A 17,853-nucleotide genomic window follows, 5' to 3' on the forward strand; every position below is an offset into this window, starting at 1 on the left:
ATGCCAAGTGTTGCAAAGAAAAGACTGTTAAGCAAAACTTGAAACGTCACTATTTATGTTCTAACCAGAATTTAGCTTCCACACAAACTATTGGTTCAGCTTTTCTAGAAAGAGTTCGTCAAGAACAAAACTCAAAATATGAACATGATTTGTTTAAAATAAGTGACTGTTTTATTGATGGTTATGGATTTGTAAATAGTGATCATGTCAATTTTTCAAAAAAAAAACTTTTGATAATCCATCTATTTTCTCTCATATGTTTACGAAGTTACCAAAAATTACCAAAAAAGAGTCACCGTTGTCAAAAGACTTGGAAAAAGTTTTTCAAACATGTAAGAAAGATGTAATATTTCTTTTGGTTTTCAAGAAAGCGCAAAAAACGTTTTAATTTTTTAAAACAAGTTTCAGAAAAATGTTTCAATTTTTTGACAAAATGCGAAAAGTGTTTCAACTTTTTTGAGAAGATGCGAATAGTGTTTCACTTTTTCAAACAAGATGCGAAAAGTGTTTCACTTTTTTTCCTACAATTGTGAAAACTGTTTCACTTTTTTCGACAAAATGCGAAAGAAGTTTTACTTTTTTCGATAAAATGCGAATATTGTTTCACAAAATCCGAAAAGTGTTTTAATTTTTCGATAAAATGCAAAGTGTTTCAATTTTTTCGACAAAATGCAAAAAGTGTTTCCTTTTTTTTCGACAAAATGCAAAAAGTGTTTTACTTTTTTTCGACGAAATGCGAAAAGTGTTTCAATTTTTCTACAAAATGCTAAAAGTGTGTACAAGATGCAATATCGATTAGGTAACGTTTTACTTGTGTACAGTTTTTCTAGTGTTTTTCCGAATATGTGTGCAAAAATTAATCAAATTTCTTAACATGTGTGCGAGTTCGGAGCACTTAACTAAGTTCTAATTGTTTTTCAATGGTTTACCCTGATCCTCTCATCTATTCTCATAATTAAAATGAAATTGAAGAAATTAAATACAGAAAACGAAGTCAAAACCAAACAACCTTTACTTACAAAAACATTTAATCAAAGAGCTGGACGAGGCTCCATTGTTTGTGGTTGTTGTGGAGGAGTGTTTTGAGGCGTCATTATTTCTGAGAAACCCTCATCTTCATCTATTGTGATGGGGTTTTCGACTGATCCTTCCTCCTCCCAAGGAAAGAGGAAGTCGTCGACTGGTTGAGCCACAAATCTTGAGTCCGGAATCTTAGGATAGTTCATTCCCACATGATCAGAAACTTCCTCCATCATTTGCATTGTTCCAAGTTGGTTCTCTGTGATGGGAACTTGCATCATTTGATGTTCGTTGAAATCCCTTCGCATCACTTCGACCATGTGCCAGACTTGGATTGGCATATCCATTCGTGCCAGAAAAACTCGAGACTGTTTCTCGCACTTGAATTTGTACTAGATCAGGCGAAAATTCTACAGAGTACATGAGGTTGCTGTTTTGCACTGAGAAGATCATTTTGAGCAATAAACTGAGTTAAAGAGTAGAAACAAGAAAGAGTTGAGAGAAGGGTAGCTGACGGAGGATAAGTTGAAATTAAGGTACTTAGAGCTGAGAGAGGAGGTAGTTGACGGTAGTTAATTTGAAAATAAAATGATGTTGTAATCAATTAAAAATTACTGATTTTTGAATAGATAGTCAAGTTTTTTAATTTTTATGTAAATTTGGGAGAATAACTCAAAGTTGACGAATTTTTCAAAGCTATCCTCTGGAAATCTGATTCCAAATCGAATCAAGCAGGATTTTGAACTCTGAAAATCCTTAAAGAAATGAAGGAATAAAGAACTTAGCTGGGAAGTTTTTACAAATTTAGGTATTAGGTAGGGGATAGAAAGAGTTTTTGATATCTTATCGTACGACTTTTTGATTAATTTCAAATTATCGAGAATAAACAAAATTTCTTTCCTTGTGAGGTGTAATTCAGCCGTAAGTTTAAAACTTTGATACGCAATATGTGGATCAAAAGTAAACCCTTTGATTGAGTAAGTTTCTCTGAAGAGACCTTAACTTACGTCGGCTAACTCTGTTTTGCACAAAAAAGACGTCCAAAAAATTATGAAAAAAGTAAGAGTCAACATCTATTTCATCAATAAGAAAATCAATTGGAATTTTTTCCTTTTTCTTGTAAAGTAACTCGAGGAAGCTCAAATGTTTTTTGATAGACATTTTTCAAATATTGATTAAGGTTTTTCAAAAATAATAAACAGTTCACTTTTAGAAAATGCTGGATTCTGATTGGTTGATTTCCAACAAACAGTGTTACTAAAAGAATACTCAATTCTGATTGGTTCATTTTCCCCAAGGAACAGTAAATAAAAATTATTTCATTCTGATTTTCTTTACGTTAAAAGCAAACGCTCTATACTTTGTATAACTACTTGAAACAAATTTCAAATATTTTTAACAATTCAAAGTAAGTATGAAAAATTTCCTAATTTTTTTTTGTGATATTTCAAATCTCCCACTTCGATATGTACCAAGTTCCAAGCCCTTTATATTGAGACTTAAAAATTCTCCCATTTTTTAGATGACATCGCTGAATAGACTTGAGAAAGTGAAATGCGAGGATTGTGGTCAAGAGTACAGGAGGGCCGATGACGAAATGAGGATTAAACATGTTAATTGTTTGATTTCGAATCAAGACACAAAACAACCATACAATGACAATTTGTGTTTGTTTCGAGCGCTTGCAGTTCGTTTACATGGAACAACTGGTCTTGAAACATCCACTTCCAAGATTTTTAACGATTTTCTAGTAAAATTGGGTTGTGATCCGAAACAGTTTCGTGGAGTTACGATGGATAATCTACCAGTAGTTGAAGATGTAGCAGAGAAAAACATCTTTATCTACGATATCGACATTGAAGATGGAGATTTTGTAGGAGAATTTGCTCGGATAAGTTGCCTTCTATTGTAAGTTGCTATGTCATACACCTTGTTGCAGTTGGCAAGCTCCTGATCCATAGTTGACTCTTTGTCTGAAGTGAGTTCCAATATAGGAACTAGTCCAAGGTTTTCAGCATCGTGAATAACAGTATTTCTAATTGCTGAGATTGCTTCTTTTTTTTTACCAAGATAGACTTGCTGTCTTTTTTCGAGTTGTTCTAACTCATTTTTCTTGAATAGTTGAAAGCAGGGCTCAAAATAAATTTTCCCTTTGTAGGATTTTTGTGACCAAGCAAATCTCCCAATTCTTGTTTGAGTTTTTGAGAATTCAATGTAATTGGGACTTGTGTCTTTTCTTGAGTACATTTTTGAAGAACAGACTGATCAGATGAAGAGAAATGAGAAATGATTTTGAGATTAAATGAAATTGGAAGTAAACAATATGAGTCATTCACTGAACCATAAAAGGAAATAGAACTATAATTGGAATTTTTGAGGGAAATTTCCAAATATGGAATTTTGTTGGTGTTAGTGTTCCTATATAAATCTACAATTCTCAGCAAAAATTATTGTTCCAGATGGCTGCAGCTATGTGTCAAGCTCTTCCCAGCTTTTATTCAGAGTATTTAAAAAATCGCAATTTATTTTCGTTTCCAGTGATTTTTACGAAAAATATATAGTAACCAATAATTTTTGTGTCTCTACCCACAATTCTTACTGTTCTTTGGAAAATTGTAAGTTCCACATACTTCTGATTGGTTCATCTTTCGATCAAATTTTACAAAGATTGGGTAATTTTCATTTCACATACCAAATTATCGATTGTCTTTACACTCTGTACAAATACAGATTTTATTCGAATGTTATTTTATCAACTGGCGAAGTTTTCAATCAACTTGACCGCGCTGTTCATCACAATTTGAAATGGAAAAGAGCAGAAAAAATGCCAAGTGTTGCAAAGAAAAGACTGTTAAGCAAAAAGTTGAAACGTCACTATTTATGTTCTAACCAGAATTTAGCTTCCACACAAACTATTGGTTCAGCTTTTCTAGAAAGAGTTCGTCAAGTACAAAACTCAAAATATGAACATGATTTGTTTAAAATAAGTGACTGTTTTATTGATGGTTATGGATTTGTAAATAGTGATCATGTCAATTTTTCAATAAAAAATTTTTGATAATCCATCTATTTTCCCTCATATGTTTACGAATTTACCAAAAAAAATCACCGTTGTCAAAAGACTTGCAAAAAGATTTTAAACATCTAAGCAAGATGTAATATTTCTTTTGATTTTCAAGAAAGGGCAAAAAACGATTCATTTTTTTAACAAGTTGTGAGAAGTGTTTCAATTTTTTTGACTAAATGCGGAAAATGTTTCAACTTTTTTGAGAAGATGCGAATAGTGTTTCACTTTTTTCAACAAGATGCGAAAAGTGTTTCACTTTTTTAATACAAATGTGAAAAATGTTTCATTTTTTTGACAACAAAATGCGCAAAGTGTTTTTTTTAATTTTTTTTTCGACAAAATGCGAAAAGTGTTTTACTTTTTTCGATAAAATGCGAAAAACGTTTCAATTTTTTCGACAAAATGCCAAAAGTGTTTTACTTTTTTCGATAAAATGCAAAAAGTGTTTCAATTTTTTCGACAAAATGCGAAAAGTGTTTTACTTTTTTCGACAAAATGCGAAAAGTGTTTTACTTTTTTTCGACAAAATGCGAAAAAGGTTTCAATTTTTTCTACAAAAGGCTAAAAGTGTGTACAAGATGCAATATCGATTAGGTGACTTTTTACTTGTGTACAGTTTTTCTAGTGTTTTTCCGAATATGTGTGCAAAATTTAATCAAATTTTTTTAATATGTGTTCGAGTTCGGAGCACTTAACTAAGTTCTAATTGTTTTTCAATGGTTTACCCTGATCCTCTCATCTATTCTCATAATTAAAATGAAATTGAAGAAATTAATTACAGAAAACGAAGTCAAAACCAAACAACTTTTTATTTACAAAAACATTTAATCAAAGAGCTGTCGAGCAGCATAAGAGTTCTGGAGGTTCTCTATAAAACGCAGAGCTAGACGAGGCTCCATTGTTGGTAGTTGTTGTGGAGGAGTGTTTTGAGGCGTCATTATTTCTGAGAAACCCTCTTCATTTTTTGTGATGGGGTTTTCGACTGATCCTTCCTCCTCCCAAGGAAAGAGGAAGTCGTCGACTGGTTGAGCCACAAATCTTGAGTCCGGAATCTTAGGATAGTTCATTCCCACATGATCAGAAACTTCCTCCATCATTTGCATTGTTCCAAGTTGGTTCTCTGTGATGGGAACTTGCATCATTTGATGTTCGTTGAAATCCCTTCGCATCACTTCGACCATGTGCCAGACTTGGATTGGCATATCCATTCGTGCCAGAAAAACTCGAGACTGTTTCTCGCACTTGAATTTTTACTAGATCAGGCGAAAATTCTACAGAGTACATGAGGTTGCTGTTTTGCACTGAGAAGATCATTTTGAGCAATAAACTGAGTTAAAGAGTAGAAACAAGAAAGAGTTGAGAGAAGGGTAGCTGACGGAGGATAAGTTGAAATTAAGGTACTTAGAGCTGAGAGAGGAGGTAGTTGACGGTAGTTAATTTGAAAATAAAATGATTTTTAGTTAGGAGTTAGGGGTACATTCAACTGGAATGTGTAGGTTTGACCAATCAGAATCGATTTTCCTTATTTGGATTGTAGTCGTAGCCAATCAGATTTCAGCTTCCTTTTATGGCATTCTTTGATAAAAGACGTGTCCAATCGGAAACAAAGTTCCATTTTGGGCATTGTCGTTTCCAATCACAAAAATGTTCATTTTTGTTCGAGTTGTCGTATCCAATCAGACAATGATTTTTTTTTAAGGATTTAAGTCTTCCAAATAAGTAAAAATATACACAAAAGCAATCGCAAAAATAAATGAACAAAAGTTGTTTGCTGTAAAAATAAAAAATTTTACCGATATAAGTAACAAAAGAAGAAAAATTGATAAAAGTAGCATCTCTGCAACTCTTCTCATCAAGTTAACTGAATTTTTTGTATATAATCAATGAAAATTTGCTGATTTTTTAGCAGATAGTCAAGTTCTTTGATTTTGATGTAGATCTGAGAGGATAACTCAAAGTTGATGAATTTTTCAAAGCAAATATCTGGAAATCTGATTCCAAAACTGATCATGCAAGATGTTGAACTTTGAAAATCTTTAAAAAAATGAAGGAATAAAGAACTTTGCTGGGGAGTTTTTACAAATTTGGGTATTGGGTAGGGGATAAAAGAGTTTTTGATATATTATCGTACGACTTTTTGATTAATTTCAAATTCTCGAGAATAAACAAAATTTATTTCCTTGTGAGGTGTAATTCAACCGTAAGTTTAAAACTTTGATACGCAATATGTGGATCAAAAGTAAACCCTTTGATTGAGTAAGTTTCTCTGAAGAGATCTTTACTTAGTCGGCTAACTCTGTTTTGCACAATAAAGACGTCCAAAAAATTATGAAAAAAGTAAGAGTCAACATCTATTTCATCAATAAGAAAATCAATTGGAATTTTTTCCTTTTTCTTGTAAAGTAACTCGAGGAAGCTCAAATGTTTTTTGATAGACATTTTTCAAATAATGATTAAGGTTTTTTCAAAAATAATAAACAGTTCACTTTTAGCAAATGCTGGATTCTGATTGGTTGATTTCCAACAAACAGTGTTACTAAAAGAAAATTTAATTCTGATTGGTTCATTTTCCCCCGAGGAACAGTAAATAAAACTTATTTCATTCTGATTTTCTTTACGTTAAAAGCAACCGCTCTATACTTTGTATAAGTACTTGAAATAAATTTCAAATATTTTTAACAATTCAAAGTAAGTATAAAAATTTATTAATTTTTTTTGGGATATTTTAAATCTCCCACTTCGATATGTACCAAGTTCCAATCCCTTTATATTGAGACTTAAAAGTTCTCCCATTTTTTAGATGCCATCGCTGAATAGAAATGAGAAAGTGAAATGCGAGGGTTGTGGTCAAGAGTACAGGAGGGCCGATGCGGCTCGACATCGCAAGAGTTGTGTGCGAGGAGTTATTTCTTGTCCGGAATGTAGTTATTGTACATACAACCAGCAAGAAATGAATTTCCATACGAGCAAGAAGCACGTAAAGTCAAACCCAAAGTCAACAAAGTGTGTATCGTGTGAGAAAGAATTTGCAAGCTATTATTCACTTCAACAGCATCGCAAGAATGATCACGGAATGAAAGCTAGAAAAACGAGTGATTCTGTTGCTGATTTGAATAAAATCTTGGAAAACGAGGAGGATAGTGATCAGCTACGAGATGAGTTGAATGCCTGTCAACACTTCTTGACAGATACTGAGATGGAAAATGGACGCCACAAAGTATTCAATTTTCATTTTTCAAAACTAGATCCTAATCTAGTTAATGAAAAACTGGATCAAGTCTTTGAAAAACTTGATTGTGCAGCAAAAATCAACATTGCCTTGGGATTTGTGTTACGTAATATAAAAACAAGCGAATATCGTTTTTTCTACGCTCATGAAAATAACACACTCTTTGATAAATCTGTACTACTTTGTACTAAAGCAGACTTGACAACTATACAGAACAAGGTCAATAAGCAAGATATCATTGAAATTTGTACACAAGAGAGACATAATACGAAATGACGATTCAAGCTGATCACTAATATGACCATTTTTGCAGCCTTACTGAAAAACGTACCTATGGGATGTCCAGGTTCTGTGATTCCCGAACCAATTCTGAGGATTAAACATGTTAATTGTTTGATTTCGAATCAAGACACAAAACAACCATACAATGACAATTTGTGTTTGTTTCGAGCGTTTGCAGTTCATTTACATGGAACAACTGGTCTTGAAATATCCACTTCCAAGATCTTTAACGATTTTCTGGAAAAATCGGGTTGTGATCCGAAACAGTTCGTGGAGTTTCGATGGATAATCTACCAGTAGTTGAAGATGTAGTAGCGAAAAACATCTTTATCTACGATATCGACATTCAAGATGGAGATTTTGTAGGAGAATTAGCTCGGAGAAGTATCGGTAAATACCAGAACACATTGAAACTTCTACGTTACTACAACCACATTATTTACGTCAACATCGACAACTTCTTCAAATGCTTCCGATGCCCAACAAAGCAGACCACTTCAACAAGTATCTCCTACGATGCAAAGATCGAATCAAAAACATTTACCCCAAAAATTTTTATACTCTACGAGAGACGTTATTTGAAAAACTGGATGGGTTCAATATTGAGTACACAAAAGAACAAACCTTATTCAAAAATGTCGCTATTTTTGACTTTGAATCAATTTGCGTGCCATCCGAAGAACTAAAACCAACCGAAACAATAACTTGGATCGGGAAGCATGAACCCATATCAGTGTCATTTTATCCAATTTGCTTGACAAATCCATTTTTTGTGTGACAAAGATCCACAAACCGAAATGCGATCAAAGTTTCTGGAAATTGAAAATAACATCAAAAAGCGACTACACACTATTTTCATTTACTTAATGAACGAGTTAGTTTCAACAAGATTGAAGCAAGAGAGTACGAAGATGAATGTATCGAGAATGAGGAAGAAACAGACGCATCCACTCACTTTCTCAGGATTCAAAAAAATCAATTGATTGATTTGATGCAACATCTAGAGAGATACACCAATACTCTACCAGTATTTGGATTCAACAGTGGTCGGTATGATATAAACCTCATTAAATCTTACCTCATTCCCTATCTTATCAACGAAAAAGAAATTGAACCTTCAGTTATCAAGAAAGCAAACGACTTTGTTACCTTCAAATTTGGAGATGTTCAGCTTCTGGACATTATGAAGTTCTTGGGTGGAGCCACTACCTTACTCTTTTCTAAAAGCTTACAAAGCCAGTGAGCTGAAAGGATACTTTCCATACGAGTAGTTTGATACTCCGAACAAGCTTGATGAACATCAACTACCCTCGTATGATGACTTCTACAGCAAACTGAAGAATAGTAACCCTCTTGACAAAGAGTTTGATGATTATCAAAAACTTCCTAACACTGGGATAACTGAAGAGCAAGCCTTGAAAAAACTCGGTCTCAGAACCCAACCATCTACAGAATTAGAAAACTACAACTACCTTAAATCTAGCTGGGAACAGGAAAAGATGACAACAATTTGCGACTTTCTACTGTGGTATAACAACAAAGATGTTGTTCCTACCGTTGATGCTATGCAGAAAATGATTGAATTTTATCATGACAAAGGGATAGATATGTTAAAGCTCGGCTGCACACTACCGAATCTAGCGAACATCTGTCAACACAAATCAACCGACTATAAGTTTTACTCATTCTTTTCGAGTGATAGTGACTTGCTTGAAAAAATACGGTAAGATATGACCGGTGGTCCTCCCTCGATTGTTCTCACAAGGAAAGCAGTAGCAAAAAATTTGTGTAAATCAAAAAATTTGTGTAAATCAATCGTTGGGATTGATGCTAGTCAACTCTATCCTTATTCTATGTGTCAGGATAATCCCACAGGTTTGTATACGAGATGGGACTACGATGAAGAAACACAGAAATTCAAGGCGAGGCAAAATCGAGTTCGAACATTTGAAAATATGGTCATGTCATACTTTCAAGCAACCAGACCTGAATGTTAAATTGAGAGTTACTACACTACAGGAAAACAAAAAAATTGATTGCTTTAGTGTTGATGGTTATTGCAACCACTGTAAGACTGTCTTTGAAGCAATGGGTTGTTATTTCCATTTTGTCCTTGTCAAGAAGATAGACCGAGCCTAACTGATGATGATATCAAACGAGGAACCAAGAAAAGAGAAATGTATGAGCTTCGAAAAGGTTACATTCGAGAAAAAGGATACTCTATAGAAGAAATGTGGGAGTGTAGCTGGTGGGATCAATTTAAAAACAAGGTAGACGTGAAAAATCACGTTAGAACTCACTTTCCCTTCAAAAGACCTATTTCTGCGAATTCACTAGTGCAAAACATTACTAATGAAAAACCGTTCGGCTATGTGCAATGCGATCTGAGTGTTCCAGATGAGCTTAAAGCAAAATTTTCCAATTTCTCACCTATTTTCAAAAATATTGATGTTTCCAGAAACGAAATTGGTGAATATATATGAAGACATATGCGGAAAAAAACGATTTGTTAAAACAATCGCAAAGAATGTTGATATCGAGCTTCAAATTGACCAGCGGAACACTGATCACACCACTTTTCAATTTTTACTTGGATCTAGGACTACAGTGTACAAAAATTCATCGTTTTGTACAATACACACCGCTCAAAGTATTCAACAGTTTTGTTCAATCTGTTGTTGATGCTAGGCGAGCCGGCGATGAAAATCCATTAGATGGCATAGTAGCCGAAACAATGAAACTTTTAGGAAACAGTTGCTACGGCTATCAAATAATGGACAGATCAAAACATACAATGACAAAATATCTTGGAGACAAAAAAACCCACAAAGCTATCAATAACCAATTCTTCAAGAGACATAATATCGTAGCTAAAGATTTGTATGAAGTGGAACTTGTTAAATCTAGTATAGAGCATCGTGAACCAATTATAGTAGGATTCTTTATACTACAGTATGCCAAGTTGAGAATGTTGGTGTTGTATTATAACTTTTTCGATAAATTTTGCGATGTCAATAAATTCGAAGAACTCGAAATGGATACAGATTCCCTCTATTTGGGTTTGACAGAAGAAGATTTAGATGATTGTATCCTTCCCAGCAAGCGAGCAGAATGGACTGAAAGGCAAAACAAGGACTGTCGAGACGACTTCAGAGCAGATGCAAAAAAAAAACTTTTCCCCGTACTTGCTGTTCTAAACATAAGAAACATGACAAGAGAGAACCAGGATTGTTCAAGGAGGAGTTCAGATGCACCGAAATGTTATGCCTGTGTAGTAAAACCTATTGCTGTTACGATAGTAAAAGTCAAAAGTATAAGTTTAGCAGTAAAGGTCTGAACAAACGTGCATTAGAAGACTCTGGAGATGGACCAATGGCAAAGTATCGACAAGTACTGGATGAGGCAGTGAATTTGAAGTCAACGAATAGAGGATTTAAAACGATTAACCATGCAGTCGCAACTTATGAACAAACTAAAAAAGGACTGAGCTATTTTTACCCTAAACGGGAAGTTGAATGTGATGGAATACATACTAAACCTCTAAATACTAAACGTAAACCTCTAAACCTCTTTGTATACGATGCTGTGAACTAATACATTTTCTCTGTAATTAACCTTTTTTTTGAAAAAACTCTTTTTAAACGCTACGTTTGGGTTAACAGTGTTGTTTTTTGATTAGGAAAACATTTACAATCTGGAAAATTGGCTAAATCGAGCTCCAAAAAACTCGGCTGCCAAAATTTTTTTGAAACTTACCATCTGAAACCTACCATCGTAATACATTAGAAATCCAATTCCCTAATGAGTTCCTAATTCCCTACAATGAATTTCTTATACATAGGGAAATCTTGTTTGCTCATATCAAGTTGCAACAATTTTTAAGTCTGATTACATCGTTGAAAGAAAAAAGAAACTTTAGGTTTGCTTTTTTATTAAACAACTGAAATAGCAAAATAGACAAAGTTAACAGTTTATTTTGTATAATTTACTTTTTAGTAAACTTTTTTTTAAGTCAGTAAAGCTTTATTTTTGTATGTTGAAAAAATCTTAGTAAATCAGTCAAAATATGTTGGTAACAAGTTTGCTCTTGCTTTCAAATGTTCTACAGCATTTTCTCCGAAATTTAAAAATTTTGTGTTTTATCACACCAAAAAATTTGATTATCTGCAAATCCCATAAACTTTTATGTAAATGTAGGGACCATCATTTCTGGACCAACTCCAGCATCAACGACCAGCTCGGCTACCAGACCCGATTCCCGATCCAAGGCCAAAACCCAAAAAGCGGAAGTACAAAAAGAAGAAGTTCAATCCCAAATTATCCCCGCTGTATGAAGCCACGTCAAGTGATGAAAACTTACCACAGCAGAAAACATAGAAGTAGATTTTTGATTTTGAGACAAAGCTTTCAAAAGAAACTATGACAATTAAAACTTTTTTTGCTTCTAATTTAGACAGTTTTAAGCGTCCACAATCGAGACTGGAAAAAAGCTCCAATATTTGAGGATTTTTAATATAAGGAGAAATTTTGAACTAGAAATCCACTTAGTTTAGAAATTGTGGGACTTAAAATACCTATGTGTTCAAATTAGCAGAATCCAACGTAATTCACAGAGAATCATAGCCGACCGAAGCGTTCAGGAGTAGACATCAAATTGAGCGCAGTGGTCTATATGTGCTCACGTTGTAAATGAATTTTCTGTTTCTTTCTACTGAAATAATTGACTGTCTGCACAGTGGCGTATTTAGGGGGGGGGGGGCAGACGCCCTCTTTTCAGGGATTCGACTCCCTGCCGACCCAAAGAGTCCCTCCCCCTTTGAACTATTTTGAGACATCCATATTTTGCTGACAGACCCCAAATTTTTTTTAAGGCGCCCATATATACTAAGTTTGAGGGGGGAGCGCGCGCCCAAAAAATGTCAAAAAAGCTCGGAAAATCAAATTGATTGGTCGACCTAAAAAAAGGTCGACAAATTTTCGAAAATATTTTGAAAATCCGCCCCCCTCGAGAAAATCCTAGATCTGCCCCTGTGTCTGCTCATTCATAATTTACGTGAATACAATTTTACGGTGGCGTCCCTCATGCTTGAAGGACCGAATGCTTGAAATTAATTTTAGCTTACTTTCAGCCAATCAGAGTTGAGTATTCAAAATCTAAAAATAAATCGCGAAAATCTCAAAGTAAGAAAATAAATCCAGGCCATTAGTGTTAATATTGACCGATTAGATAAAAAGCAGATGAGTTTTCAAAACTGAAAAATTATTATGAAATTGAAATCATAAATCTTGATGATTATCTGAATAGTAATGCGGTTGTAACCCGCAATTTGTAATGTTTTTGATTATTTTCCACTGATTTAATACATTGTCTGTTAATATTGACTTCGATATTGTGAGACAGGCATTTAGCCAATAGAAACGTTTAGCGATTTTGATTGGTTGAAATTTTTCAAGCATTCGGTCCTTCAAGCATGAGAACTCTCACCCCAAATTTACATATATTAATGAAAGGGGAGGGTTCTCATGCTTGAAGGACCGAATGCTTGAAAAGTTTCAACAAATCAAAATCGCTGAGCGTTCCTATTGGCTAAATGCCTTTCTCACAAAATCGAAGTCAATATTAACAGGAAATATTTTAAATCAGTGGAAATAATCAAAAATATTACAAATTGCGGTAACAACCGCAATACTATTCAGATAAACATCAAGATTTATGATTTCAAGTTCATTATAATTTTTCAGTTTTGAAAACTCATCTGCTTTTTATCTAATCGGTCAGTATCAACACTAATGGCCTTGATTTGTTTTCTTATTTTGAGATTTTCACGATTTACTTTGAGATTTTGAAAACTCAATTCTGATTGGCTGAAAGTAAGCTAAAATAAATTTCAAGCATGAGGGACGGGAGTGCGGCCAGTATTTAGACATCCGCGTATCCATACTGGTCAGTATTTAGACAAATAATGTATGAACCAATCAGAATCGAGAAAAAACATAAATAATCCAAAATAAATCATAATTATTTATTAATTTCTTCTTTGTCTCGATTCTGATTGGTTGAAACAGTATTTGTCTAAATACTGACCAGTCTGAATACGCGGTTGTCTAAATACTGACATGTAACCCTACAAGCTGTTTGCTTGGTTTTCATCTAAAATTTTGAACTGATTTAGTGTTTGAATTGTATAAATCATTGTCTTGTTTTGACTTCCTTGACGATTTGATTGTTGAGGCTGTGTGTGTTCTGATTCAGAAACCCAACTACCTGAATCATCTTAAAAATGCTCCATCCATCTTTTGAATTAACAATCTTTTTATAATTGGAACTATTTTAGGGTGGGTTCCGGACATCCGGCCGACTTCAAGTCGAATCATAAAAATAAGGTCTTCAAGATGAACTTTTTTTAGGAAGTAGTTTGGGGGTATTGTCTGCCCAAAGAACAATTTTTAAACATCTTGAACATCAAACTTCAGCACCATCTTCAACGGTCGTGTTCACAATTTTAAGTCGACTATTAAATAAGCCGAACTGGCAAAAGTATAGGAAGTTTGGTAATTTTTCAATTTCGTTTCAATTAAGCTGCAGAGTTTTATCCAGACCAGAAAAGAAAAACAAAAAATCGACCACCTTCACACAGGCGCGGGCTTAGGATTTTATCGAGGGGCTCGGATTTTCAAAAATAAAAAAAAATTTGACTTTTTTTTGGGTCGACCAAATTGATTTTTCGAGCTCTCCTTCAGAACTAGAAAGACCCTGTTTTGGCCTAAAATTTTGAAAAAACAGGTCCATAAAGAGCGTATTTATGCACCTTTGGAAAATTTTGACCAAAAAAATTGTGTTTTTTTTGGGCACCCTCCCTCCCAGAACTGGTAAATATTGGCGCCAAAAGAGCCTTTAGACATTTTTAAGGGGGTCCTTCACCAAAAACAGATACAAAATTCGGTAATCTTGGCGTAGGCAGGGGGTCGACCCCCTAAATCCGCCCCTGCCTTCACATCTGCCCTAAAGTTGGCCTGGTTTGAAATCGGGAAAAATAGAGAAATCGTGTTTTTATGAACCAAAGCAATCAGTGCGAACTGCTTTGTTCTCTGCAAAATAGAGATTATTGCAAAATTGAGAAATTTGGGCGGAACAATTAAAAAGTCGAATTCCAAGCGCTCAAAACATCATTAAATCTTTGTAAGTTTGTCAAAATTGCAACTAGTATATTTTAAATCATTGTAACCACATGCGGTGTTGAACTACAGGTTGAGAAACATTTTTGAATGGTATGACGATTTTATATATTTACTTAGCCACGGGAGATAGCAATAAATAGAGGGATATCTTTAACTATATTCCCTTTCTGCAAAAGTGCGGGGGATTCATTTTTAGGTACCCGAGGAAGAATACAGGTGAAAAGATCCGAGCAAAGCGAGTGTAATTTATGACTGCGAAGTTCAAGCAAGTTAGCTTAAAACAGAAGTCTGGATTAGATTGATATTTGTGATTTAGTAACGAATAGTTGAATTGTTTATATTTCTGAAATTTCTTAACATATAGCATTTTCAAAAAGTTTTCAGTTTAGAACATATGCCGCATTTTTTTGCACATAGTCAATCAATTTTTAAGATAACACTGAATTAGTTTTTTAAATGTGTGACCTTGTGTTAAGTGTTTTTGTTTTATTCGAAAAGGTGTCTAAATTATAATTTTGCCTGTAGCCTGTAATATTCAAATCTGGACCTAGGACAACAAGCCGACGGGACTTCAAGCCGAAGGAACTTCAGGCCGAAACTTAAACTTTACAAGCACCTCAAATCAATATTTTTTCATCTGTAAAACGTTGCTTTTCAAAATCTTACGCTAGTGTAGTCCATAATAAGCGTTATTTATGACAATGAATTACTCCCAGTCAGAAAATTGTTTGACACACTGTTACTGGTCCTTCACAAAATCTTCTGAAAGACTAAATGCACTTCGAACAAACAGAAAACTAACATGTTTCCAGAAAAAAATAAATTTAGAAAAGGTTACACAAATTTCAATCAATTTTTGTTTGTCCATAAGTTCATATATCATTTCTATGAAAAGATTACAACAACATGTTCTTATTTCTTTAACGGGAACATAAAAAGGTAGATGTCCCATAAAGAAATTTTTCTAAGATAATATAATATTAACAACACAGATTAAAATGCCTTATTTGAGATAATGCCCTATTTTTAGTCTAAATTTCTGATTCACCTCATCTCAAAAACGATATTATAGGTCAATTGTCTCAATGAAGTGGGCAGGAAAAAAACAGAAGTGAATTATGAAGCAAGATTGTTTATATTCGCACAAGAACTCAGCAGTGAGTCTATGAGAACATTTCTAACCATCATCAGCAGTAGAATCGAAACCAGTAAAATTTAGGCGCATTTTCTTGGAGTGAAAGATCTAAACTGTTAATGTATTCTCCAAATAATTAATTATCCGAGTAATAAAAAAAAACGTCCATCTCTGCATGTTCTTAAGCGGAGAAAAAAGATTTTGCCCCCAATTTCGTTTCCAAGTTTGCGGACCAAAAAAAGCTTTAACGCGCGCCGATATTGTGAATTTTTTTCTGATCCACTTTTTTTGATAAAAACTAAGATAATTTATCTATAATTCTATTTGCAATATTCCACTGGGAAATCTAAGTAACGGAATAATTGCTCAGGGTGGGTTTTTTCAGACAAATCTCGACTTTTTTACTGGTCGTTTTTGACGCAATTTTAAAAAATTCGAAAGTTATTGTTGTCCTGAGCTTGAATTTGAAAAGATATTTCACCTGTGATCATTTTTCGTAAAGTTATGGGGGTTTTAAGATTGCCATTTTGGCCAATTTGTGACAATTAACGCGCGATATATTTCGCGCTATTAACGCGTAAGCGAGATTTAATCCGTCTTAGAAATCGTTCCAAATTGGTTCAAGGAAGCTTATATGCCACAACTAATTTGTTAATAGGCGCAAAATCTATCACTTTGTACTTAATATGACGTGTGGGGGGATGTTTTTACATAAAATCTCACATTTTTTCAAAAAAATGTATTTTATATATTTTTAATTACTTTGAAATTTTTCATCTTATTAATGCTCCATAGACCTTAAAAGGCAGTCGGAACTTTCAGGGCTTCTTCCTGATACGAGCAGTCTTGATATTGTTGGGTCAAAAAATATTTGCTATGAGTTTCTGATTTGATGGACTTCTAATCATATGGTCGAAAGCAAACAATTAGTTTCTGATTGCTATTCTGGGGGTTGCGATAAAAGTGCTTAAGCCAAGTGCCGCGTACTTGCAAGATAAAGTTTTGCCCAAGGCAAACTGATTAGCACTAATTTCAACTATAACTTTTTTAATGTATAGTTGCAATTTAGAGGTTTGCGCAAGGCAGATTGATATGCGTTATCTTCTATCAAATTTTACCCATCGTTGAAATACAAAAATTTTGTAAGACAATATGAGCTGTAGTGGAAACTTGCATGGGAAAGAAACGATTAATGAAGGAATAAAAACTGCCACATGCTGATAACTATTTCAGTCATTCTTCTAGATTTTTTTGAATTCTCTCGTCTTTTCAGTATCATTCTGTTTCAATAGGGTAGCTCAAAGGCTTGTGCAAATACTACATTATTATAAGATAGTAACAAATATTTCGTTTCTTCAAAAATCGGAATCATAATCTGATAATTTATCAAAAAGAGCTTAAGCAAGAGCTCCGTTGAACCAGATATCCCTCCAGTAAGCTGTCTTTCTAGAACCTCAAATGAGCAAAAAGATTGTCTTCATTTTTAAAATAAAGACCGTTGAGTTGATTTTATTGATGGCATAGTTGATCGCGGTAGTAGGAGGCTGAAAGACAATCGCGGTGGCCAATTACAAAGGTTGCTTTTCTTGGTAGCAGCGTCTCTGGGACGGTTGTCACGAGTTGTTTGGCAGTCTTGATATCAATATGCTTAAAAAATTGTGGTGAAAGAAATACAAAGTTGATAACTAGCAGAAAAATTTTTAAATTTTGTTATGGAAAAAGTTTAAGAGTCAAAATAAGCGTTAAGAACGTTCTCTACATGAGAAGCAAAAAAAAACAAGTCTGCTCGTATCAGGGTGAAGCCCTGAATGTTCCGACTGCCTTGAAAGGTTTATGGAGCAGCAGTAAAAACATTAAAAAATTCAATGAAGTAAAATAAAAAAATTTAAAAAAAAAATAAATAAAAAAAAAATAATAATAAAAGAAAATCATCCCCCCACA

General features: G+C 33.9%; 1 protein-coding gene across 2 annotated transcripts in view; it reads left to right on the plus strand.

Moving 5' to 3' along the window:
* LOC134847678 (uncharacterized) overlaps nt 1-12,077 on the plus strand; it is a 42,555-nt gene extending 30,478 nt beyond the window's left edge. For both annotated transcript variants that reach the window (XM_063864844.1, XM_063864845.1), the window contains one exon: nt 11,796-12,077. In XM_063864844.1, coding sequence (XP_063720914.1) covers nt 11,796-11,975 — 180 coding nt within the window. In that variant the 3' untranslated portion in view covers nt 11,976-12,077. The remainder of the gene's footprint in view (nt 1-11,795) is intronic.
* The last annotated feature ends 5,776 nt before the right edge of the window (nt 12,078-17,853 follow it).

The sequence above is a fragment of the Symsagittifera roscoffensis genome, chromosome 6 (assembly GCF_963678635.1).
Source record: "Symsagittifera roscoffensis chromosome 6, txSymRosc1.1, whole genome shotgun sequence".
Classification (NCBI taxonomy): domain Eukaryota; kingdom Metazoa; phylum Xenacoelomorpha; order Acoela; family Convolutidae; genus Symsagittifera; species Symsagittifera roscoffensis.